Here is a 25,342-nt window from a genome sequence, read left to right as displayed (position 1 = left end):
AAGAGTTCGACTCAACTCGATTCGATTACGTCCAAGTATATGAACCAAATTTATAAAATTTATTCTTGAAGTAAATTATATTTAAGTTTAAAAAATTAACAAATTCTGAGTGAGATCTGACCGTTCAACTTTGCAATACTAGAATCGAACATTATATCGATTAATGGTCGAACCGAAATAATTTGAAAACTCACAAAAAATATTATCATATTTATTATTGTACATCGTTTTTATTGTTTTTAATTTCCAAAGCATGATGTGTTTTATTATGATAAAAAAATCTCATATTTCAATTAATAATTTTGTATATAATTTTTTATTTTTAACAAAAAAATCAGTTAATTCATTTAAAGATTTTAATTTGATTCGATAAATTTGATTTTAAATAGAAATTCGGTTCGACTAGTCTCGAAAAATTCGGTTAATTCAGATCGACCGGTAACAAGATTAAACCGAATGTTGGCCCCTACGTAAGATGCATGGATATCCGACCAAACCATGTAAAGTATTTATTTTTTTTTGTTCAGAGCAATATTTTTCATTGCAAAAGAATCATTTTTTATTAGTTATATATTATGAAAAATATTGTGTAATGTATGTTGATTTGCGTTAACATTATTTAACTCATAAATATTATTAATTTTTATTGTAAAATATCCCTTTTTTTTGTTATTTATATTATAAAAAAAGTATTATGCAATACGTGTTTACTTTTCATTGGGCATAATGAAAAAATTGAAAATTTAATAAAAAGTACGTGCGAAAGAATTATGTATAAAACCGATATATTAAATAAATATTATTAAAAGGGAGTAGCGTGGAAGCAAATTGATAAATACAAATCACAAGTTATTGGGTACAATACATAGGACAAACTACAACGCAGACAAGTTCCAATCCCTAACAGAAACAACTGAATATGGGAATCTCAGCAACGCCACAGATCATTTGCAGCTCACAAACCCTTCTTAGTTCCTACAAAGAACAGAAAAGAAATAGGAAACCCTCACAGAAGTTAAAAACATTGGCAAAGATTAACAAAGTTAATGAACGGTTCTGGCAAGTGAACCGAGCTAGTACGATTTCGTAAGACTTACAGTGAGGAATTATCTTCCAGCGCTGATTATCGCCTTTTTTCCATTCCCAAAGAACAATCGTGGAGCCGTCATGAACCCCGCCATGGTTTTTGTCTCCATGGAAAGCGTCGACATTGAGTCGAATGTTATTAACCATCCTTATAGATCGGTAGCTATCACCCAAAATCCATGCTCTCAGTCCATAAGATGGATTCATCAAGAACATCAGGATTGTATGGAATTAACTGAACCTGTCAAGGAATTATCCCAACGGTTACATGTCATCTGTTCTCTTTCTGGATACACATTACACATAGCCGCATATTGGATGCATGAAAAATAAATGTAATCTCTCTTTGCATGGTAGTTTCAGTTTCAAAGTTAAATCTTTGAGGTCTACAACTTCGTCACCTCGTCATCTTGCCAGTGGATTTCAACACATGCGCAGAGACCTTTTTTCTGGTTAAAGCTCATGAATCAAGAATATCTTTGATTTTGGATCCAGACCAACTTTTCACATCCTTCGCTCATCTTCAGATTAGCCTAGCTATGTGTGAGATCATTGAAAAAACCTTACTACATAGATTGATCCAAGAGTGTGAGGGAACCAAATTATCACACCCCGTGACACATCCTCAAGTATCCTTTTAGTTTGGAATGGCTGATAAATTTAGAAGAGTCTTCAGCGTCGAAGACTAGTCTTTAGCGAATTTCAACTTTCATCTTATAATCTAATTAATGTTCTCATTGAGAGTCCATGCAGCAGCTGAAACTATTTGAGAAAGAGCTCTACCGAGTTAGTGTCATTAATTAATTGCTCATGCTAGTAAACTGAATTCAGTGTCCCTTTTGGACAGGCCACACTTATCATCTTGAATCTCAAACATTCCTTAAAAACTGATGTTTTTGAGCTCATCTCCCTTAACTATTGTTAGCTCATCTCCACCAAATTAAAAAACTCGATTTAAACGTGAAAACATCTAACAATCATTATCATATATTGACTTTCCCAGGACTGATCATTCTTGGATCCAACTCAAACATCTAGAAACATGGGTGCGGATCAAACAATGTTACTTTTAACTTTTGATCACCATCATTAAGCTCGAATAGTAAAACTTAGACAAAAAGTTAAGCTATTATAAGGAAACATTATCTAACAGAAAAGAAGCGAAAACATACTGGATAAGTAGCGCCTATCGAGTGTTTCATAGCTTGTCCAGTGGCTTTGTTAATCAAAGCAAAGCTAGGAAATCCCTGTTCATCTTTCACTCTCGTGCTGTGCCTCTCATCTTTAATCCAGTGCTGAAATAATCAGAATCACCAAAAATCATACAAATAACTCAGATACTATTTTTCTACGAAACAAATCAGTTTTGAAGGAAAAATGAGTCACCTGAAATGGATCTGATGGATCGTGGCGGGCAAGAATAACCTTACCATTCCGAATACTTAAGGAGTAATTACTCTCTGCCTTACAATACATTCGAACCGAGGATCTGACAGCTTCTTCTTCATCCTTGTGGTGGGAGCGTTGTTGGTGCACAATCGACGCAAAGTGGGGTAAGTGAGGTTGGTGGCTGTGGTGGTGATCTCCCGCCGGTTGTGGCGGCGGAGGATAGTTGCTGAAGGCCGGTCCAGGCGGAGGAGGATATGGGTCTGGAATATCAGTATAGGGGGTGTGGTAGACTTCCGACGTCGGCGGAGGCGGAGGCGGAGGCGCGAATTTCCCGTAAATGGGAAGCGGCGGCCGAGGCGGAGGTGGGTAATCTTCTACTTCTCTCCTGTCTCGATCATGAAGGTGGTGGTGACTGGTGGTGGTGGTGGTGGTGGTGGTGGTTGCCGTAGGGGTACTCCATGTGCTGTATACACCGCAATTTCCGGTGGTTGAACTTTGAAGCGTAATTTATAGCAGAAATTTTGTAAGAAATGGAACACTTCTGCGTTAAGCTTTAGTTGTTGCGATTAGAAATATAGAATGGCACAAAGACATAGCCGTTGACTTGTAAATTTTCGAACAATCCAAATCCACACATGTATCGTGTTTTCTCCCTCCACGGCTCTTTACTTCCTGCATTATATTTATAAAACGAATCTTTTATTTGAATTATTTACGAAAAAATATTAATTTTTATATTAAGAATATTATTTTTTATTATGAATATCGGCAGAGTTGACTCGTCTTATAATAAAAATCCGTGAGACCGTCTCACAAGAGATCTACTCTATATTTTGAACTTGTTTTAACGAAAAAACCAATTTAATTAAAAATAGCGAATAAAATATGAATTTAATTATACAAATCATATTTAAATTTTTATAATATAAATTAAATTGAAAAAAAATAGTACTGCAAACGTATATATTTAAATAAAATAAAATAAATAATATATCATTGTAAATATTTTTAAAAATAATTATTAATCTTTACGACTTTGAAATAGGAGTAGGTAAAAGAAACAATTTCACCAAACACATCGAGTCAATTACTCAATTTCTCCAAGGATCTCTCATATTAATTAGCCGAAGATTCTGCAGCTAATTAATAACACGTTTATTTAATTATTATTATTACTATGATTAATGACGTGAATGGCAAGTGCTTCCCAAAAATTACAATTGGTCATTGTATAAAAATTTTGAAAAGAAATTATATCTAAAATATCATCTATTTAACCAAAGTTTTGTGTTTTCCCTTTTTAGTTAAAAAGAAGATTTGCATGAATTGAAGTCCTAGAGTACTTGCTTCAATTATTCATCAACACAACTAACAACACAGAATAAGCAGAGCATGCTGAAGAACTGACCCACGACCATGCAGTCTCCATGAACACAAAAATCCAATTTGCATGAACAAATTCTTTAAACCACATTTACATACTCATCTAAAATGAAACTCAAAACTCAAAATTGGCTTCTTTTTCTTGAAATGAAGGTGGTGGCAGAGGTATTGACTGGAGGCCTGTTCTATGTAGAAGTGGAAGAAGAAGCCACGGTAAGGGACCTTAAAAACGAGATTGCAAATCAAGAAAATCTTCCCATCGATCGACTCATTCTGATGCTCGACGCTGAACAGCATGATGTGATGAATGAAGACGACGTTTCTCTCAAAGAATATGGGGTTCAAGACAGTTCCCACATCTATATTTTCTTCGAACCCCTTCCTGATGACAAGACTAATTCTCCAACAAGACAAGATCCTTTCCCCAGTGAAGAATCTTCACTCTCGATGGACACCTCAGAAGAAATTTCAAGTGAAACTGACCCTACAGTATATTTAAAGGAATCTCCAGCTTCAATGGATACCCCAGACGCACCATCTTCACCAGCCAATGATCCACCGGATCAAAAGGTTGAGTGAATAATCGTTAACATATCGTAGGGATCTTGCTTATGAATGCGACTTTTACCGGAAGAATGGTGAGTAACAATACTAGGCCTTTAGCAATTAATAGTCGGTTCTTAAAACCCCATTATTCTTGAGTTAAAAATCAGTGCATGTGTTTAAAATTTAAACCGGAGTGAACGGACAAACAATTTGTTGATCAAGTAATGGAAACGAGACTGAAAATGTGGCATAAATCAGTTGCCTTTCGAAATCGAGTACAAAAGTATGAAACTGATTTATCTGCTATGATGGATTTATCCATCTAACCTACGTGCTAGGAGCAGCAACTATCAATGGTACAAACCAATCAAAAGTAGTAGATGTTTGGACTAGTGTTTAATATGAATACTTTCGGTACAATATTGATATGAGGGCAAATTCACTGGAAGCTTGACTATAAGTAAACCACATACAGAAAGTTAAACATGTCAAGGACTCGATGAAAATGAAGATCAGAAGGAACAGATTATCAAGAGAAACCAGGAAAATGTGGAGAACCTACAAAATAGAGTTCGATATATAATTTCATGTAATCCTGATCAATCTGGGAAAGGGTCGAAGCATCTCTCGCCATTGCATAGTCCGTAACAACAGCTTTCATCTGGTTAGGGTGGATAGTTCATATAAACAATAACCTGTTTCGGTTTTTTCAGATTCACATCTTTTTTAACAGTCTCGAAAAGGAAATTTCAAATATATTTCAATATGAAATCATTTCAAAATCTTCCTTTCAATACTCTCTAAGTCCAAGTCCTCCCATCCAAATGCAACTTTAGACTCGCAATATCACGAGAGCTGATCGAGCAATCGGAACTTTTCACGTAACCGATGTAGCAAATGTTTAATTGTTCAGACGTCTACAGAGTTGTGACTTTGCTACTTTGTCACCTATCCATCCAATTCAACTGCAAATTGTAATTGCCTCTTTTTCACCACCGAGCGAAATTAAGTTAAATCAACAAAGATATAAAATTATTATAATATCAAAGACTTTTTTTAATTTAAAAAATGTTAATGTATGGCAAATTTAAAATTTTGACTCTTAATCCCAGTCCACGTCGTTTTATTAGATTAACTTTTTCATACTATAATGTCTTGATATATAATTTTTCATACTATAATGCATTTACAGACAACGCGTACGTCCAATATATTTCACCTGAAAGACCAATAACACTTCAATTCCGATACAAGTTATTCAACTTGAGGTTGAATACATCACACACAAGGACAGAAAATGGAATTTTGTGAGACATCAAGAAGTTTAAGAATAAACAATTACGACGTAAAACATGAATCAACTAATAAAATATCCATCACAAGGATCCCGAAAGAACGAAACGTTCAAGATATGGCTCCCAGCCTTGAAATCCATGAGCACAATCCCAAAAATATATAATATCTATATAAGACCATTTCAAGAATATTTGAGCACGCATCGGTTTTGAAAATCACAGAGTATGGAATCCTCGAAGGAAATATATATATATATACACACACAAGAGAGAGACAGTTTGCATGCACCATAAAAACATCAACTGGTTCGGAAAAGCGCGCACAACACGTGTCGTCCCAAAAGATTTGATGGAATTTGACTTGTGGAAGATGATGAGAATTCTCATTGCTCATCTATTTAGAGCTTTTGGCTGAAAGGCTACCCTGCATGAGAAAAAGCACAAGCGTGACAAACCTGTTCTATGAGAAAATTACTCATGTTCCAAAATACATCCAACAATACAAAAGAAGAAAAATATTTCCCACAAAACTTCCAGCCCCTCCCAATCACCAAGACGTTTCTATGTTCAAATTTTTCACTCTCTTCGGTTTACGGAATTGAAACAATATAATGGTTAATGATGCTAGACACTGGAAATTCTAAATTTCAAAAAAGGAAACTATTTAATGATGCACGTCTCACAGGTAACAGACAGGAAATCAGCAATCACGAGAATCTGTGCATCGTGTGTACGTGTAGTGAATACAGAGAGGGGGTAGAGGGAGGCCATACACTGTGATCACTGGTGATATAAGAAACAATTACAGTGATGTCATCTAGCTTCCCACCATAATAACGGAATCCAGCGTCTTGGGCAGCTGTGGAGAAAGGTGTCTGCCGGTTTTTGTCCTCTGCCCTTTGTCGTGCCAAAGCTGCTATTTTCTGTGCTGCCACTTGAGGTCCTAAACCAGCTCTCACAGCGTGAACCACAACAGCAGTAATGTCACTGTTGTACAAATTGTCAAAAAGCCCATCAGTCCCAGCGATTATAACATCTCCGGGAGCAATGGGGATGGTAAATACCTGCATGGCACAGAAAAATTCAATCAATTCAGGGTCAAGGGTTCAACAGCAGTTCTCCAACATAAAGATAAAGGTCCATGCAAAATAGTGTGCATTTTGAAGGCCAAATAGATATTTGAAATCTGACATGATCATAATATCAATATCCTACCAGCAGATGTCAACGAAAGAAGAGTGAATTTATGGAGAGGATCTGAAGTTTAAAGCACAGTGGAAGGCATCATTTAGTTGTCGACCATCAGCAAAATGTGATCAATAAAATATTCTAGCAACAGTATTCAAAATAGTGTGCATTTTGAAGGCCAAATAGATATTTGAAATCTGACATGATCATAATATCAATATCCTACCAGCAGATGTACAACGAAACAAGAGTGAATTTATGGAGAGGATTGAAAGTTTAAAGCACAGTGGAAGGCATCATTTAGTTGTCGACCATCAGCAAAATGTTATTGTGATCAGTAAAATATTCTAGCAACAGTATTTTAGCAACAGAATCGAGTTATGTTGGAATTTCAGGAAATTGGAATGCAATCTGAAATGATAGACATTAGACAACCTAAATATCAGAGTTCTAAACAATTATGTTCAACCAATCACTGAGCAGACAATTTCAATTACGTTACAGAGCAATTGAAATCACTTGACAAAAACTATCCTAAAAAAATTAGTGTGTAATTTACCAAATGATTACTGTTCTTAACTGACAAGTCAATCATAAAATTTAGCAGAAAGAAAGCACAGACAAAGAAGGGACAAACAAACCTGTCCAGAACTAGGCAAATCTCCACCATTACCACTCTCCAATTGATATGTAAAATTGAAATCATGTTGCTGAACAGGGGATTTAAAAACCGTACATCCATCTCTAACCACCAAAAACCCACTATCCCCTAAATTAATGGCATGGAGACCCTGAACAAAATAGGGGATTGGTCAAAGTCCATTAAACCATACATACAACAAGTATGATGATCCACTGTTGTAGATCATCATGTTTATGACACAAAAAATATATGCTGATTACAAGCTACCTGGTCAGTGAGAGCAATTATACAAGCAGTTGATGACCCTTTAGCTTTTGTGCTAGTGTAGGCTTTCTCTAGGACTCTAGTCAGGTCAATAGAACCCAGAGTTTCGTCTTGAATTGCATTAACTGAATTAGACATGAGCTCACGAGCATAATACCCTGCATTAACACCAAGATCAGCCCATCCACCAACACCATCAGCAACACCAATTGCTTGTTCATCAGTACAAATGAAATGAGCATCTTCTCCACCGGTTTCTTCTTTGTCAGGGTGGGGCAGGTAACAAGATGCTGGATTTAGTTTCAGCCTACTGTCAGTTGGAATGTTCCTGCAACCAACCAGGAATATAAATCCAAAAAGAAATACAAAAATGATTTTAACAATGAAGAAAGTTTCTTTGGTGGACTCGCGGATTGTGTTTGACAAGGAACATGAGCCACATTGTGGATCTTGATCTGAGGTTTGATGTTGATTGCAAGACTATTTGATTTGTAACAAGGTATAGATGACACTCTTAAAGTTTTTTCCAGCTTTAAAGGACTTTATGAACAGTTCTTTACAGAGATCGAGGATGAGGAGAGTATTTCACCGTCAAAAAGTCAGAAGAATTCGAACAACAAAAACAAATGCTGATGCCTAACAAGCCTCTAAAAGAAATAAAGAATGTCAGACAAATGCACCCGCAAGATTTAAAGCAAAAATAGCATCTAATAGGAGAATCAAAACTAAAACTAAAAGCAACCAAAAAGCATATTATATTATAATATAAAGCAGCAGAATGTTCAATCCCTTTATTGTTAGAAGTGGTTATAAATTCAACAAATTGAAATGAACGTACAGCTCCGATGAATCTGCAGAACTCAATTGTTGTTCCTCCCTCGTAGAGTTATCGAAAGAAACATCATGAGCAGTCCCAGCCAAGGAACAAGCAGATGATGATATATGGATACCCTCAAAGTCAAACCCTGGGAATGGAATGCCACTGCCATTTCTCTTCGAAACATTGTGTATAAAATACCCATAGAACATCAAGTTATTTGGCTGTTCTTTATTTCTCGAAATCATGCTAACTTTGCTACGGCTGTGAAAGCTTCTTCTTCTGTAAGAACTGAAAAAATGATGTGCTATCACAACAGGATCAGCAGGCCTAGTAGTCAAACTTGAACAGTTGGTAAGAGATGATCCAGATACACAAGCAGCCATAAGTGACTTTTGCAAATTTATGCTTAAGACTGGAGTAGCCTCTGAAAACAGACTCTCAAAGTGGTATCCACAAACTTGAAATGAAGGACCTGATACAGATGGTATAGAAATTGCACGAAAAACTGCTCCGACAAATGAAAGATTCTTTCTTCGTTGGGTAATATGAGAATTCGTTTGAGCAGCGGCAACAATGCCAGGATTCACAAGTAGCCGTGGGTCTGTGAATTTCCTTGAGGACACGTGATGAAACCCTGAGCTACCAAAAAGCAACTTCGCTTGGCCAATCAAAGCATTTTCATGTTCTTGTACTCGTCTATGATTCCTTGAGATTGTTCTCCGGACTTCGTGCTCGATAGCACCACGAAGGTTTAAAAAATAGTTAGATGGCATTTCCTGACTCGATTGAAGTAAATCTAGCACCTTTTTAAGCAGCAGGAGCTACAAGGACCATGAATGAAAGATGATCTCATTACTAGGAGTTCGTCTATCCACAACAGTCAGGAGGAGCACCTTCCTCTCCAATTTAAGTTATGAGAACTCAGATTTCTGAAAAATTTAAACGCGGGTCCATGGATGATGAATAAACTGATGATAAAAACACAAAATAGAATAGTTCAATGCGTTGTCATTGTACCAATCGCATGATGTGAACTTAATACACAGATTTCAACGAGTAACAACTAAGCTTTTACTGAAAATATTTAATGATTTACACTTTTGAATTAGCAGAATCTGTGCATTTGTGCCGTGCGAAGTAGATGAAAAATTATTTGGCTCGTGTAAGAATATGTGAACCAAATAATTACTGATTTTTATAATTTTCATTACAATTCCAAATTACCTTATTATGACAACAAGTTAGTAATCCAAATATGAAAAACAACTGCTAAAGATTGTCCTCTAACTTTTGACCCGTAAGATATCCTAGAGCCAACTAGGAAGGAGAGAGTATATCGCGTCGTGATCAACTTCCAACTCTACGAAGTTTTAAAGTTTCCCTTTTGCACGTCGAAAACACAACAACATAAAACTGTCTTTTTTTTCGTTTGCAGGATGGGACCGGAGAAATTGAGTCGGCGTAGCCTCGTGGGAAAGTTGGAAAGAGCAAATCCTTCGGAGAAAAGGCCAGAAAGTGAAACTCGGTGAGATTAAATTCTACCAAGTGCCCATACCCCATACTATTCAGTCATTAACAAAACAATTATCACTCATAAAAATTAATCAAAATTCAAATCAAACGCTAAACAGAACACAATCTCAGCATATGCGCCATTCCCTCAGTTCCAAAACACATACATACAACAAAAAAGATTAACTTGTCAAATCCACGTAAACCCCAGCCTCAAACCCACCTCGCTCGCTCATCATCACTCAGCAAACAAAAGATACTAAAAAAACTCACCTTTACTGATATCGGGGAACTGGAACCAATGAGATATCCCAACAGAATATTGCAGCATACATCGAATTCGTCGAACGTTCGGAGATTTGACGCACGATTATCTGCAGGGAACACGTACACCACGTGCCAATTCACCCACTGAGGTGGCACCCGGAAGCTTCGTAACGAGAGAGAGCCCAACAAAGTTTTGAGTAATCAAAGGCGTGCGATAAGTGTATAAATAGTTTAATGCAAAAATATACCAGTACGTTTTTTGAGAGACGATCTCATGAATTTTATTTGTAAGACAGGTCAACTTTACCGATATTCAAAATAAAATATAATAATCTTAGCATAAAAAGTAATATTTTTTCATGGATGACCTAAATAAGATATATGTCTCACAAAATACGATCCGTGAGACCGTCTCGCACAAATTTTTATCAAAATATACGCTCCAAAAAAAGACCTTTATATTTTCATTAAAAAATGTAATTATTTATGATTAGTTTATATAGAATTTTGTGTTTAAATTTATTTAGTTTTCAAGAAAATAGGAAAGGAATAAACATGTATAAAACTATAAATAATTTATATTACTATCCATAAAATTAATTGATTCTTAATAAAATAAAGTGCATAACTAAATTTAGAGTAAATCAAAATTTCATATGTAGCAAAGATATATATGATTGACACCGTGTTCGGTAAACAATGATACCGCTTACACTTCATGCAAAGATAAATATTTGTGTGAGAAGGTCTCACGGATCGTATATTGTGAGATGGGTTTTTTATTTGGGTCATCCATGAAAAATATATTACTTTTTATGTTAACAATATTATTTTTTTATTGTGAATGCCGGTAGGATTGACCATCTCACAGATAAAGATTTGTGAGATCGTCTCATAAGATACATACTCTCATGTAAAACTATCTTACTTCAATATTGAAGACGCACATTATAAAGTATTTGAGTCCAAATTTTTCTGTATACTAGTAACCGTGGTACATCTTATGTGTGTACAAAAATTTTAAGCATAAATTGAACAAAAAAATTTGAAATTATCTGATTGAATTTTTTGTACTCACTCTAATATTTTCAAAATCAGTAGGAAAGAAGACCAAAAAAATAAAAACAAAACGTTAAAAATGTAAGTTGAGGGAGTTTAGATGAAGAAAAAATTGCATTTGTAAAAATATGTGGAGAAAGTAGACATTTTGTTTACTATTTTATCCCTGGAACATGTGACACATTGATGTTTTGGAATGTTTATGTATAATTTATATAGATGTAATCAGGTTAGCCAAAAAAAAAGTTAGTAAGAGGTCATTTTCTGTTTATCACAGTCAAAAGATACACATGTATACAACGTTGGCAAACCAAAACTAATATAAATTAATAGATACAGTGTTTTCCTTGAAACATTTATAGTTTTTAAATTAGAACTTGATTTGGTGAATCGATATTTTTGGTGAAAGTTTGGTAACCATAATTGATTTCACTTAAAACAACACGTGGTCACCCACCAGGCAAATCCAACATCCAAGGATTTTGGCAGGATTATCCACTCATAAATTTTCTTGTATGATTTTGTGTCGATATTCTAAAAAATACAACAAAATTATGTTTTCTCACAGCAGCTCGTAAGATAATTATATTTTAAAATTTTAATCATGAATTATTCATGTGTCATATATATTAGTGTTTTAACATAATAATTTTTGTTATTTTAACTTTTCACATTTATCTAAAAATTTATAAATATAGATAAAGATAAATAGTTCTAAAAATTTAAAATATTTCTACGCTATATTTACTCTAGATTTACGTTTCCAGCCTTCTGTGTTTAATCAAATGATTTATTAATTTTATTCTATTCACCAATCAAACAAGAGTATTTTTTAAAAAAGAATCGAGCAATCTGATTAAAATACAAGATTCAGGGGAGTTCATATTTTATGGAGAATATACACAGCACATTTATTTCCGTATTTTATCATGCCCACGGTAGAGGCAGTCGTCTTTATCAAATAAAAACTAGACTAATTCAACAATCCATGAACATACATTTCTAACGTTAAATCCTGCTAAAAAGGACTTGTACACCATATTGAGGCTGCAAGGTCATGGACTGCATGGGAGCATGCCTATACGAGGAAGAAACCTCGAAAGAATACCGTCTAATGATCATGGCTAACACGATTTTGGCCTCGACAACAGCAAGATTCTGACCAACGCAGATTCTTGGACCCAAACCAAATGGGAAAAACGAAGCTAGGTGTTTTCGAGGCTCAGAAAATCTCAGAGGGTTGAATTCATTTGCATCGTATCCCCATATATCAGTGTCGTGATGGACAGCAGTCATAGCAAGGTAGAACTGTGTATCAGCTGGGACATCAAGGCGTCCCAATTTTACATTCTCTGATGTTCGCCTCATCATTGCTACTGCTGGAGGGTAGAGGCGGAGGGTCTCGTTGATTATCATGGTTATCTGTCATTTGAACATCCAGAAAAAATTATCCCTTTGACAATTATGGATCATTGACAGAACAAATATTGAATTAGAACCATAGCTTTAGGAAAGAACTCAGATATGTATCAATGGAAACAGAAAGTTTTAGTGAAGGGCGAAAAAACTTGTATTATTCATGTTAAATATGCACAGATTTGCCAGACTCGTCCATCCCTCTAGCATATACGAATTATTTTCTTGCAACCACAACAATCTAGATTATCATGACAAAAATAGTGAATGATTTCTTCAAGAAAATAACAGATATGTTAAATTTAACTTATAAGTCGAGCTTACAAGTTTAAAGTTGGACAAATTTTCGGCATTTGGCAGCGCATTGTCACTGCAGATGTTAAGGACTTCGTCCCGTGCCCGGCTCTGCCACTCCGGATGAGAAGCTAAAAGAAGAAGTGCCCACGTCAAAAGATTGGCAGTCGTTTCCTTTCCTGCAAAGTAGAATGTCTTGCATTCATCTATTATTTCCTCTGCATCAAGTTTCTCTTCTTTACCATCCTCATTCTTGTATGGAGACATTAACAATGTGAGCAGAGACTTTGGATTTTCTCTACTCTTGCTGTTTTTCTCGATCAATGCTTGGATTGAGCGTCGAGTTTCTTGATCTAGTTTATGCCTCAATTTGTTTTTCTTTGTTGGTAAAAACCTGAATCAAGTTTCCCACTCGGAATCATTGTAGAAAATTTCCACTCTTACAAATCAAGACAACCAAGTCTATATGAGTCCCACAAGGACAAAAATCAAGTTTTCCTTTTTCTATTTCTTTTTTATTTTTAAGGATTTTGAAAAGCACATAAAACATGCTTTGTTTTCAAACGATGAATTAAACGTACACAGGTTAGAAATTCACATAAAGCACCAAGACTTTTTTTTTGAGTAAATAAAGCACCGAGACTTTAAACACACAAAATCTGAGTATTTTTTTAAGTCAGACTGCTATGCTCGCAGCTAGTCGAGGCCCTCAATACAGTAATCCAATACACCATTCTAACACATACTCAGAGGCAGACCTAGGAACCTAGTCAATGGAGCAATTTACAATTTGGCAAAAAAAAATACATCTTATTCATTAAGTTCCCATTTATAGAGAAAACCAAGAAAGCATGCTGCGTGCAAGTCACCTGAATCCAGGAATATAGACACTTCGCAATGCCTCCAAAACAAGACCGATTTGTTGTTCTTGAAGTTCAAAGATTCGTTTCCCATCCTCATAACTACTACCGAAAGCTGTCCGGGATATGATATCTGCCGAGAGTTCATGCAGTTCTTTATGCACGTCCATCTCAACTTCACTTCTCTCTGCTCTTTTCGACTCCCATTTGCCGAGCGTATTTTGAGTACTAGCTACTATTTCAGGAATCCAACCCTGTTAATTAAATATCATAATAAAATACACAATTACGATCCGAGTCCTAATATTTTATCAAGAAACACTCGGAGGGCGACATTAGTCGACATAAATTAGTTTTAAAAATAAAATATTTATTAATGAGAATTATTAGAGGGGAGAGTCGCAAGGGCGAATTCACCTTAACTCTTTCCATGTTAAAGGCCTGGCTAGTGATCCTCCTATGAACGGCCCATTTCTCACCTTCGAGCATAACAAGGCCTTCACCAAACAAGACCTTAGAATTCGGGTTAAACTGAATCTTACCAAACCGCCCATTTGCATTAAACAAAATATCCTTAATAATATCCGGATCCGCCACAGCCAATCTGGGCCTGGGCCCAAACCAATAAAGAAAAGTTTTCCCGTACAGTGTTGACCATTTTTTGTAATGAGGCATCACTCGATGAGCTATGTCGTGCGAAATACCGGAGATCGGCTTCGACTCCGCGTCGGCTATCATCCGTCGTCGTATCTGGGCGGAGTTCCCGAAGATCGAACGGTAGGCAGGCCCCTCGACACCTTGGTTTCTGAAGTGCGCCTGGAATTTCAGAGGTAGGATTATGAGTTTTCGGATGAAATACGCGAGGAATACGAGGGGTGTGAGGTAGAAGAAGACAACTGCGACAAGCTCCATCGAAATTACGCTGCGATTCGTGGAGGTGGACAGAGACACTGCGTCGAGTAAATGTGTGTGTGTGTGTGTGTGTGGGAAGGTCGGGGTGAGTGGAGACAGTTGGGGTTATGTTGACATTCGAGAAGATGATGACGTCATACATGGTGTTCAATTATTTGAAACTTTTTTACTCTTTTTTTTATCACTAAACGTCACCAAACCCAAATTTGATGAGTCGAAATATGGAAATTTCGGTTTTAACTTTTCTATCATCATCAAGGAATTAAGGTACTTGAGCGAGCTAAACTTTTTTGGTTTATTTTCTCAGTCATTGAATTCGACTTGGATAGTTGGATTCAAACTTTTTTCTATACATTTGTAATCTTTCCAATATTTATTTACGAGTAACCATTCGAATAGGTCATAAATATAATCAAATATTTTTGAAGTCAGAGTTGGAGGCTCAGTGGCGGAGTCAGGTTTTCATTTCTACTCGGGCTAGAATTTTCTAAACCATGGTTGAGCTAAAATTGACAAATGAAATCCCGGACTACCGAAAATAAGACAATTTTATGTATAAAAAATATCGAAAAACACAAATCATTTAGGCAGTACCGCCCGTGCGGAGCAACACATGGCTCCGCCATAGTTCGAATTTGAGTTTGTACCTTTAAAATTTTTGTATATTCAACTCGATTCGATTGATTCACGGGCACGCATAGCCCTGACTCATGTATCAAGTCTTGACCATTAATGTTTCGTTGCCTGAAAGCTAATATCCATTTGATAGCATCGATTTACTAACCAGAGTGCTATAACTTTGGGTTCTAAGGTCACCTCCAACTCCAATTTCATGCTATTTTGATGTTGGTATTACTCCAGTGGAGCTCCACTATTTTGCAAAATAACGCAGTGCCATTTCCATATGCGCCAGAGGAGTTTTCATTTTTTTTTTGAAAAAAATTAAGAAGAGTGGGTCAAGCTCTTCTTCTTAAAATAAAAAATGAGTGGGTCGAGCTCGACCCACATGGGTCACAATTATTAATAAAATATAATATTATTTATATCAAATATAAAATTTAATTATGATTATATCACTAAATTTTAAAAATACACATTTGATAATTAATAAGAAAAAAATTAAATAAATCAAATAAAAAAGAATGATTCGAGAATACTCTTTTTTAGAGTAAGATTTAAAGTAGATGAGTTGGAGATAAATATTGTATTTGATGCAAAAACTATACTATTTTAAAATAGAGTTGTTTTGAAATAGAGTTTTGAATTGGAGATGTTCTAAGTGGATTACCGTATGTGACGGAGAGTTCTTAACCATATTGATGTCCGTGTTTATAATCTGCAGATGGTGTTGGAGATGCCGACAATTTTCCATGTTAATGTCTGTCGACTATGTTTGGGAAAAAAGAAAAATTGAAATAAATGAATTGAAAACAGTGGGGTTATTAGATGACATAATGGAAATTAATTAGTTAATTAATTGTGACTGCAGTAATATTTAACAATGACCCATCATGCTAATTTATTACATTCCGCAGGGATAAGCGATTTATTTATAGTAGAACCTTTGTTTTAGCCTATTTTAATATGGTCGTTCCAGTTCTATATTTAGGAAACTGTGACCGCACCTATTCAGTAAGTAATCAATTGACATGAGACAAAAAAAAAATGCAGTTCAAAAAAGAGGCTTATAGTCCATTTACCACATGAATGCTATTATTTTAGAGGAAGAAATTATATTTTTGATTCTGTAATTTGTATTTTTTCTATTTTTTTTCATGTCAATAGTGATAAATTAGGATGTGATATATTAAGGACAATTAGGTCATTTGTAGTATATTTTATCATTAAATTAAAATTATCACACCTAATAGAAGGGACATTTTATCCTTCTAAAAAATTATTTATCAAGAGCCCATGATAATCATGACATTATCATGAGCTTTTTAAAAAAGTACCAAACATGAGATAAAGAGGATTATTTATCAATCTCTTCCTTAACACATGTACCAAACTATATGCCTTAGAGAATAGGCTTATAATTCATTTACCACATGAATGATATATTTTAGAGGAAGGAATTATATTTTTGGTTATGTAATTTGTATTTTTCTATTTTTTGTTAATAGTGATTTTCTATTTTTTGTATTGTAACTTTCTTGTCATGTTAAGAGTGAATTTGTATTTTTAATAATGTAACTTGTATTTTTTTTAAATTTTGTTGTAATGGAAACAGTCAATTTGTATTTTTAACTTTGTAACTTATATGTTTATTTATTTATGGTTATTTTTTTTACCCGAGTCCGTCGCGTTTCTTTTCAAATAATATTTTAAAAATTTCACTACACATAAAGCAACAAAAATTCATGTCAGTATCCACTTCTCTAAAAAGACCGAAAATGGGAAAGAAAATGCAAGTTACAAGATTGTAAATGTAAATATACTATTAACATGATCAAAAATTGAAAACAAAACAGTGTAAATGACAACGCTAAAAATTCAAAACAACCGTATCAAATTACATTACCAAAACAGAAATGGATATAAAAAAACTGATGCAAATGAATTATTCCCCTTGTTTTAAGCATTTGTGCTCAATAATACAGCATGATTCATAAATGTATAAAATTCATTGACAGTTACACACTTTTTTTTAAAAAAAAATACTATAATATTAAATTATTTTCTCCATATCAATCGATAACATGACATGTAAAAATCAATTGCGGACCAAGATCTGGAGTCCGAAATATCGGTTCATTTCATTCCTACATGTAGGGGACACTATCCCATGATAGAATCAAAGTTCAAATTTAGCCATACATGCATGGGGTCCACTAATTTTTTTAAAATCACATATGTATGTGAATCTTGTCTATCCAAATCATGTGTGAGCAGTGCCACACATGTAGGATGGAATGAACCGAAATATCGATGCATGCATTGAATATGTGGGGAGGAGCTGAAGTCGACCCGACAGTAAGGTTACGTGGCTTTCATTAAGTGCGGATTTGACTACTCCTACCTTTTTATATCATCTAAATAATAAGTATTTATTATTATTACTAATAATATTAAAAATATATATGTCCAACTCTAGCTGTCTGCGCGACCTCTTTTACTATTCCATATTCCAATTTCGGCCCGACTCTATTTTTCCTTTTCAAGTTATAATTATTATTGTGAATGCTGAATAATAGTACAACTTGAGCGGAAATAATCATAGTTAGTTGTTACATCCAATAGAAAATTGGAACATCACTTGATAATTAACTAGTGTACTCTCAGTTAATAAGTGCACGAGACATCGTTTCTTCGGTTTATTAACATCCGGACATATACCTCGAGCTACCAGCAGCTCGAGATTTCAGACGAGTTCCCGGATGATTGACTATATACCTGGGTTACCTCGATACTAACACTGCACTCAAGTGCGTAAGTATGTATACATGATACTCTATCTGTTAGAGCTACATGGATTTGACGTCACAAAAAAGCTATCAGAAAGTAGGGTATGAGCTACCATTTTGACATAATTAATAAGTTGATACTGAAAACAAAGTCACAAAGTTGACTTTCCTCTTATAAGTAATAGTTTGCTTTTACATTACAGGATGAGATTCGCATATATTTTTATACATATATTCCCCATTTCATTATTAAAGCTCTTTTTCATCTGTTGACCTAAACATCGAAGTGATCACGTCAGATATCTCTCCAGCACCGATTCACGAGTTTATTGGCTTGTTTGCATGATACATTTGCAGTCAATATTACATACAGATATATCTTGGTCTCAAAATATATATCCCTGCTCATTTACCTTCCTTCATAAAATTCTTATCCGATTCATTGGATTAACCCAATCCAGCTTACCCAATTTAACCAAATCGCATCAATAATAATAATCAATTGATCGAAATAAGGGTGAGGTCCGAAGAATATCCGTGAACGATGACCTCCAACTCCTTCGTTTACGTTTACGACAGGCAAAAGTGCCAAAGCATGCAAAACTTTTCCTTTCAGATGTTAAGGATGTTAACGAACGGAGGCATCATGTCACGTTTCTACATGGGAAAGAAAACAAATTTGGTACATCACCAACAAAATCAAGGATCGATTAATAAAAAGAAACATTAAATGTAAAAACCATGCAAGAAAATTACAGGAGTTCCTATACAATCTTCCCACGTCAAACCCTACTCAAATTTTAAAAAAGATCAAGAAAATAAATATTGCCTCCGTTGATGAAAACGAGCATCATATATATATATATATGTATATATATAAGAGCGCTTTTGATATTAGCTAGATCTCACGAGACACACTCCATCCATCCCCATAAAATGAAGAGGGAATTTAAATCTTGGTTTTGACATGTTTTTAAAGCATTGAAGGCTTCCTATCAGACGGATAATCCCATGTATCCACCGTCGAACCTACTCCTGCAAACGAATTACTTGTTGTCATGTCGAGTCCATCTGTGATCGAGCTCAGGAAGGCAGAGAAACCGCCAGTCGAGGCTTCACCGGCACCCATTCCTAGACCGAGGAAATCCAGGGTCGCAGGCCTGTTCCCAAACAGCGAAGAAGAGTTCATCATCAATTCATTGAAGCTCGCGGGCGAGCTACTTGAGGGAAGCCCAAGTTCAAGACCAGATGCCACTGAGCTGTTTTCAAGCTTAACATGAGTAGTGTTGTTCCAATGTGATGGGGCTATAATGGAATTTCTCGAATCTTGCCGGTCCGGAGGCGGTGTCGTGGCTAATCCAAGGCCACGGAGAAATGAGGAGTTGGATGAAGTGGCGCCCATTTGAGCTGCTTTCTGTAGCAATGCAGTTGCGGATAAATCCGGCTGTGGAGTAGGTGTGTAGTGCCGATGAGGGTGCTCCAATGCCGCAGGGTATAGAGATGATGATCCGCTCGACAGATATAAAGTCGAGGATAAAGAAAGTGACATAGGATCGATAATGGGTTGATCTTGTCCAGCCATTGTGCAAAGCATGGTGGAGTAAGATGCCACAGGTGGCTGAGCCGCCAACTGGGAGAGTTCCGCAGAGGTCGCTACGTTGAAAATACTAGCGAAAATTCCACCATTACCCGCAATGTTGCCGCTAGACGTGGAGGAATTGCTAGCGGTGACGGTGGCTACATCTGCGAATGGTGCTGCTGCTCCTGGTGGTAGCTGCAATTGGGCTGTCTGATTTTCAGGTAACTCTGCGACAACAGGAGAAAGAACAAAACATAAGCGAGTAAAGATCACACAATCAAGAAAAGGCGGGGATGAAAGTATAAGACTTTTTCCAAAAGTAAAGCCATTGGGACACTGATCGTTCTCGATTACATGCAATAATTCGATATTAAAAATAGCCTTTCCAGAAAAAGCAGATGCAATGATGCACTTCGTTCCTAAGCAGAAATTAATTTCTGCTTAGATTTTAAGTAACAAGATTCATATAACAATTAATAAGCAAATATATACATATATATATACAAAGACATGAAAAACCGGACAAAATCAAACTCCATGGAAAAACCCATTTTCCAGAAGAAGATAAAGGGAGGGAGGGGGAGCAAACAAAAGCAAGAAATTGACACTAAATCCTCGTTTTGGAATTTACAATGCAGCCAAATCATAGATCATCTTCTCGCTGTAACTTTAAAGTTTAGAGTCTGCATCAGTATAATTAGCAATAGCAAAACTCAACCTGAACTTTGAATGGATAGCACCGGCGACAAAACGCCAGTAGATGGAGTAAGAGGTGGTGGCGGCGGACTTGAAACCACTGCCGAAACTGACGGCGCAACAACTTGCAGCTTCGTCATATCTCCTTCAGAACTCGTAATTGCCAAAGACTGAGCCAACGCACTCTCCTGAGCCAATGCGTCGCAAAAAGCTCTATGCGTGATAAAACTATCCCTCCTATATATAGTTACACAACACAAAAAAAAAAAAGCATTCAATAATAAGTGGAAAACAATCCCAATACAACCATAATTGGAGTAAAAACTTAACAAAAACTGACGGTATTGAAAGCGTAATCCCATACGTCGTGTCATTTTACTGCCGTAGAAATTGAAAATTCACCTCGAAAACAAGAAATTGAAAATTCACCTCGAAAACAATGTGCCACAATCGCAGCGGTACTCTCTAGTGCCGCAAGTCTTCATGTGGGCTTTCCAATCGGACTGGACTGCATATTTCTTGGAGCACCGCTCGCACTTGAACTTTTTCTCGCCATGCTTACGGCAGAAGTGTTTCTTGATTCCAGTAAGATCACCTAAAGCCCTCGACGGATCATGGTGAATGCAAGTGGGCTCGGGGCATAGATAGACTCGCTTCCTGACTTCTTTGTTGGTTCTCTGCCGGAGTTTCCACGGCAAATTGTGGCCCCTTCGATGTAGCTGCAAGTTCTGGTCGCGTTGGAATCCTTTGTTGCAGATCTCGCACACGAATCTGTTCGTTGCCATCAGGGTTTTTGGTGATAGAGCAATCACTTCTGCATCTGGATCTGTATAGAACAACAAAACATTAAACTCTTTTTCATCCGGGTTTTTCAAAAAAAGCTGTGACGAAAAGGAATCGAGTTTCTTTTACCAGGCATTCCGGGAAGATTCCGCTTTTTCTTCACGGGCAAAGTTGGTTCTACGGACTGTTCGGATTTCACATGATTATCAGAAAGAAGAAAACTGGATTCTCCAGAAGCTTGCGACGCTGAGTTCTCAATTTCCGCCATGATTTCTTGCGTAAAAATCAACAAACGTCGCAAAAGAGCTAAAGATAATTGAAGCACACGTACACCAAAACTTCAAGGCAGCTGAAAACATATGCAAAATCAAACTCAATCACACTTATACTATCACGCCCCCTTTGCAAAAAGCAATAAATTTGAGCAACGAAACCAAAAGGGGAAGAGGAAAAGAACAGTAAAATTTTACATTTCTGGGAAAATTATTACCTTTTCCAAAAAAGAAACCCAAGACTCCAAACTCCTAAGAAAATCTAATAAACATTAAAACCCCCTGAAAAACACCAGCATCATAACTTTTCACAGGAGCAAGCAAAAATCGGAACGCTGTTTCAAATCAGCACCCACCACCTTCCACAAAACACCCCATGTTCATACACAACGGCGCTTTTTCAAGCCTACTATTATATACTATTGTGCTTTGTTTGTATATATAGAGAGAGCAAAAAACAAAAAGAGAGATTTGAACTGAATTATAAAATTCCAACCAGTTATTGGAATTTAAAATAATCCTCGCTCCTCTCTGATTATACAACTTCTTGGTTTTCTTAAGCGGCGGCAGTTAACCATGGTTGGATATCTAACCTTGGTTGGGCTTGTCCAAGCCGTGAATTTCAGCTTCTTCGGTTCGAAGATAACACTGATCGATATCCGACCGTACACGTGGCGAGATCTGACATGGCTGGGACACTTGTCGGAGGAACTCGCTACTGCTCTGTGCACTGTTTTGACGTTTAGTGATCCCTTGGGAATTTGAACCTTCAAATTTTTTATAAAGCTCGTGGTTTGTAAAGACGCTTTTAGCCTCCAATAATAAATTCACTTCAAATAATTGAGAAATTATTTCATTCAACACACTATATCATATGTTGTTGTCACTGTCTCTATTTTCAAAATATAATTTGTAAAATATGTTTCTTCATAATATAAATATGTAGAAACAATAAAAAGAAAGTTTAATTTTTTAAAAAATTACGCTTTAAACTACACCTTTCCATGACTTATCATATTTGAAGGAAAGAAACAAACCTCACATTAGATTAATCATGCAATAAATTTAATTTGGAAAAAAAATGATTTCATAATTTCAAATGATATTCATCTCATTTATATTTGAAATGTACTATAGTTATTATTACAAATTACAAAACTAGCTATTCACTTAAATTTTCTCATCCAATCAAATCAAAAAATTTAAATAAATATAATTATAATTTATTGTCCCGAAATTTATCGATCGAAATACAATCAATTTTAGAGTAAGTCTCTTGTGAGACGGTCTCACAATCTTTATCTGTGAGACGGGTCAACCCTACCGATATTCACAATAAAAAATAATAATCTTAGCATAAAAAGTAATACTTTTTCATGGATGACCTAAATAAGATATATGTCTCATAAAATACGATCCGTGAGACCGTCTTACACAAGTTTTTACCACAAATTTATCATTCAAACTCATTTTGTACGCACTACTCTTGTAAAATCTGGTTCTGTCCTTCTAAAAATCTGGATATTTGAAGAATAAAATCTTGAAATTTATTTTTATTAATAATAATAATTTAAAAATAGACACCGTTAAATCACATTAATGCTAATAGAGTGTGAAAAGTGTGGATGGATGCTGATGAAGATGAGTCAGTGCGGTCAAAGTAGAAAATAAATCGGTTGTTGGGGGAGAATGGGATAATCCCAAATTGGTAAATCCCGTGACGGAATTTGGTACCAAACAAACCCACTGTTTAAACATTAAATACACTTTGGCCTATCTCGCTACGTGACCCAATAATATGCATAGAATAAAATTATTTAAATTTCCAAAACAAAAAAATGTAAACATTAACAAATATTTAGCAAACACATGCACGATAGCATAACATGTATCATACATATAGATGACAATAAAACGAGACGGGATGGGACGAAACGGAGATGAATTCGTTATCTTTATCCACGTCCTCGAATTTTATTTCTATCCTCATATCCGTCTTGAAAACGAAGACGAGTATAAAGATTTCCTGAACTATAACTTATTTTTATATATTATTATTATTAGTGATAATAATAATATCAATACTAATAATAATTATATTTTTAAAAAATATTATTATGTAATTAATACTCATAATATTATTTTTCATTATTAATATTATTTTCGAGTCGAATTCGAAGATATGATAATATCCCCAATTTAAAAAAAAACTCGAATCCGAACTCAAAAAAATAAAAAATCCCCATCTACGTTTCAAATTTTCCCCGAGAAGAAAATTGTCATCCTATTCCCAGGACATCTCCGAGAGCATTAAGTTCCTTAAAGCAATCATTACTATTTATTCATGACTTAGTTTTCTATCGTATAGTAATAAAATATTTAAATATATCAATATTATACAATGATTGAGAATTTGAGTCTTCGATTTGAGCAAGGCAATTTTAAAATAATGATTACTTGTTTTGTTTTAACTTGGGTGACTGCTTTGAGTATTATTAAAGACCAACAAATCTGACCATGTCTTAAAAGCCAAATCAAAGGAGACATTTGTTTAGGGGTTAGAGTTGATTAGATTTGTTTAAATTTGTTTTTAGATGAAATTGTTTAATTAACATGTGGCCACGAGTTGGTGCAAACGGGACATGCCCCGGATTTAGAGCTTTAGGGATTAAGACATTCTATTTGGGGAGTGGTGGGGAAATGTTTCACGTAAAATAATATAATAAATGCAAAATCAGAGACCAGCGGGATCCCTACTTTACTCTCTTTTATGTCAAGTAAATGAAAATAAATATAACTTCCCTCATCAATTTCAAGCAATTTTCCGATCTCACTTCCCATGCTTACATTTCAATCTCCCCCTGATTGATTTTTCATACTGACAAAATATCATTGTCGTGTATTCCGAAAACAAATAATCACTCGTAAAACCCAATTTTCAACTAAATAATCATGATTTCAATTCCCACATTTTCTAAGTCAAAGCTATCTTACAAAACTTAACTGGTACATTTCACCGTGATTTGCACACTGCCACGTTAAACCCGAAAATTTACAAATTGTGCACACAAAGCGTAGCGTAGCATCTGCGGACCGCCACGATTTTATTTTTTAAAAAACCCAAATCTTTAGGCACAACATCGCTCAACTTTGAGGTAAAACAATACGGTATAATTTATGTCACACTAATAATTTGAATATTGTGACTCATTTAGCATTGATTACAGTCCAAAACCCCACACATAGCATAAAAATAGATCTACCCCACTCTCTTCTATCTACATAATCAAGGGCATGGTGGGGGAAAAATGAAAATCCCTAGAGGAAAAAGAAGTCTGGTTGCAAAGCGCACACAGCTGTAAGATCAAAACATTGTCAATAAAGAGATCGTAATAAGTGAAAGACATGAGGGGCAATCATCACCATTTTGATCATCTTTTTTGTTGCTTTTTCCTGTCCCTTTTTCCCTTATTCTAATAAGCTCCAATTGTCTGTTGAATTTTTTAGGGAATATAAATATTTTCTCATCACCACCTTTCTAAAGCTCCATCATAAAAAAAGGCAATGGGCAAAGTACAAATACAGTGGAACGAACAGATGAACGAGAATCGATAATTTATCAAAGTTCAAAATATAATTTTTTTTATAAAAAAAAATTCAGTTCTCTCAGA

The 25,342-nt window shown here is 35.4% G+C and overlaps 3 protein-coding genes and 1 pseudogene across 4 annotated transcripts; all 4 read right to left on the bottom strand.

Moving 5' to 3' along the window:
- Window positions 1-811: 811 nt before the first annotated feature.
- Window positions 812-2,965, bottom strand: LOC142524858 (ricin B-like lectin R40G3; annotated as a pseudogene).
- Window positions 2,966-5,589: 2,624 nt separating this feature from the next.
- On the bottom strand, window positions 5,590-10,599 carry LOC142524370 (putative protein phosphatase 2C 55). 2 transcript variants are annotated; one of them, XM_075628328.1, is made up of 6 exons: window positions 10,400-10,599; window positions 8,633-9,543; window positions 7,798-8,122; window positions 7,529-7,678; window positions 6,473-6,763; window positions 5,590-6,123 (listed from the first exon to the last, which is right to left on the bottom strand). In XM_075628328.1, the coding sequence occupies exons 2-6, from the start codon at window positions 9,385-9,387 to the stop codon at window positions 6,094-6,096; spliced, it is 1,551 nt and encodes a 516-aa protein (XP_075484443.1). In that variant the 5' UTR covers window positions 9,388-9,543; window positions 10,400-10,599; the 3' UTR covers window positions 5,590-6,093. The 2 variants fall into 2 exon arrangements, with proteins under 2 accessions (XP_075484443.1, XP_075484445.1); XM_075628330.1 differs by having other exon boundaries at window positions 8,633-9,582; window positions 10,400-10,594.
- A 1,696-nt stretch (window positions 10,600-12,295) lies between these two features.
- LOC142524788 (cytochrome P450 734A1) lies at window positions 12,296-15,072 on the bottom strand. Its single transcript, XM_075628884.1, has 4 exons — window positions 14,440-15,072; window positions 14,032-14,276; window positions 13,193-13,556; window positions 12,296-12,874 (listed from the first exon to the last, which is right to left on the bottom strand). Exons 1-4 carry the CDS (start codon window positions 14,932-14,934, stop codon window positions 12,461-12,463), a joined length of 1,518 nt encoding a protein of 505 aa, XP_075484999.1. The 5' UTR covers window positions 14,935-15,072; the 3' UTR covers window positions 12,296-12,460.
- Window positions 15,073-19,031: 3,959 nt separating this feature from the next.
- On the bottom strand, window positions 19,032-22,205 carry LOC142524839 (zinc finger protein GAI-ASSOCIATED FACTOR 1-like). Its single transcript, XM_075628963.1, has 5 exons — window positions 21,890-22,205; window positions 21,529-21,748; window positions 21,046-21,442; window positions 20,639-20,853; window positions 19,032-20,147 (listed from the first exon to the last, which is right to left on the bottom strand). The coding sequence occupies exons 2-5, from the start codon at window positions 21,665-21,667 to the stop codon at window positions 19,315-19,317; spliced, it is 1,584 nt and encodes a 527-aa protein (XP_075485078.1). The 5' UTR covers window positions 21,668-21,748; window positions 21,890-22,205; the 3' UTR covers window positions 19,032-19,314.
- Window positions 22,206-25,342: the final 3,137 nt, after the last annotated feature.

The sequence above is a fragment of the Primulina tabacum genome, chromosome 14, assembly GCF_025594145.1.
Source record: "Primulina tabacum isolate GXHZ01 chromosome 14, ASM2559414v2, whole genome shotgun sequence".
Classification (NCBI taxonomy): domain Eukaryota; kingdom Viridiplantae; phylum Streptophyta; class Magnoliopsida; order Lamiales; family Gesneriaceae; genus Primulina; species Primulina tabacum.
Note: the sequence above shows the minus strand (reverse complement) of the source record. Positions and strands in the feature narration are given on the sequence as shown.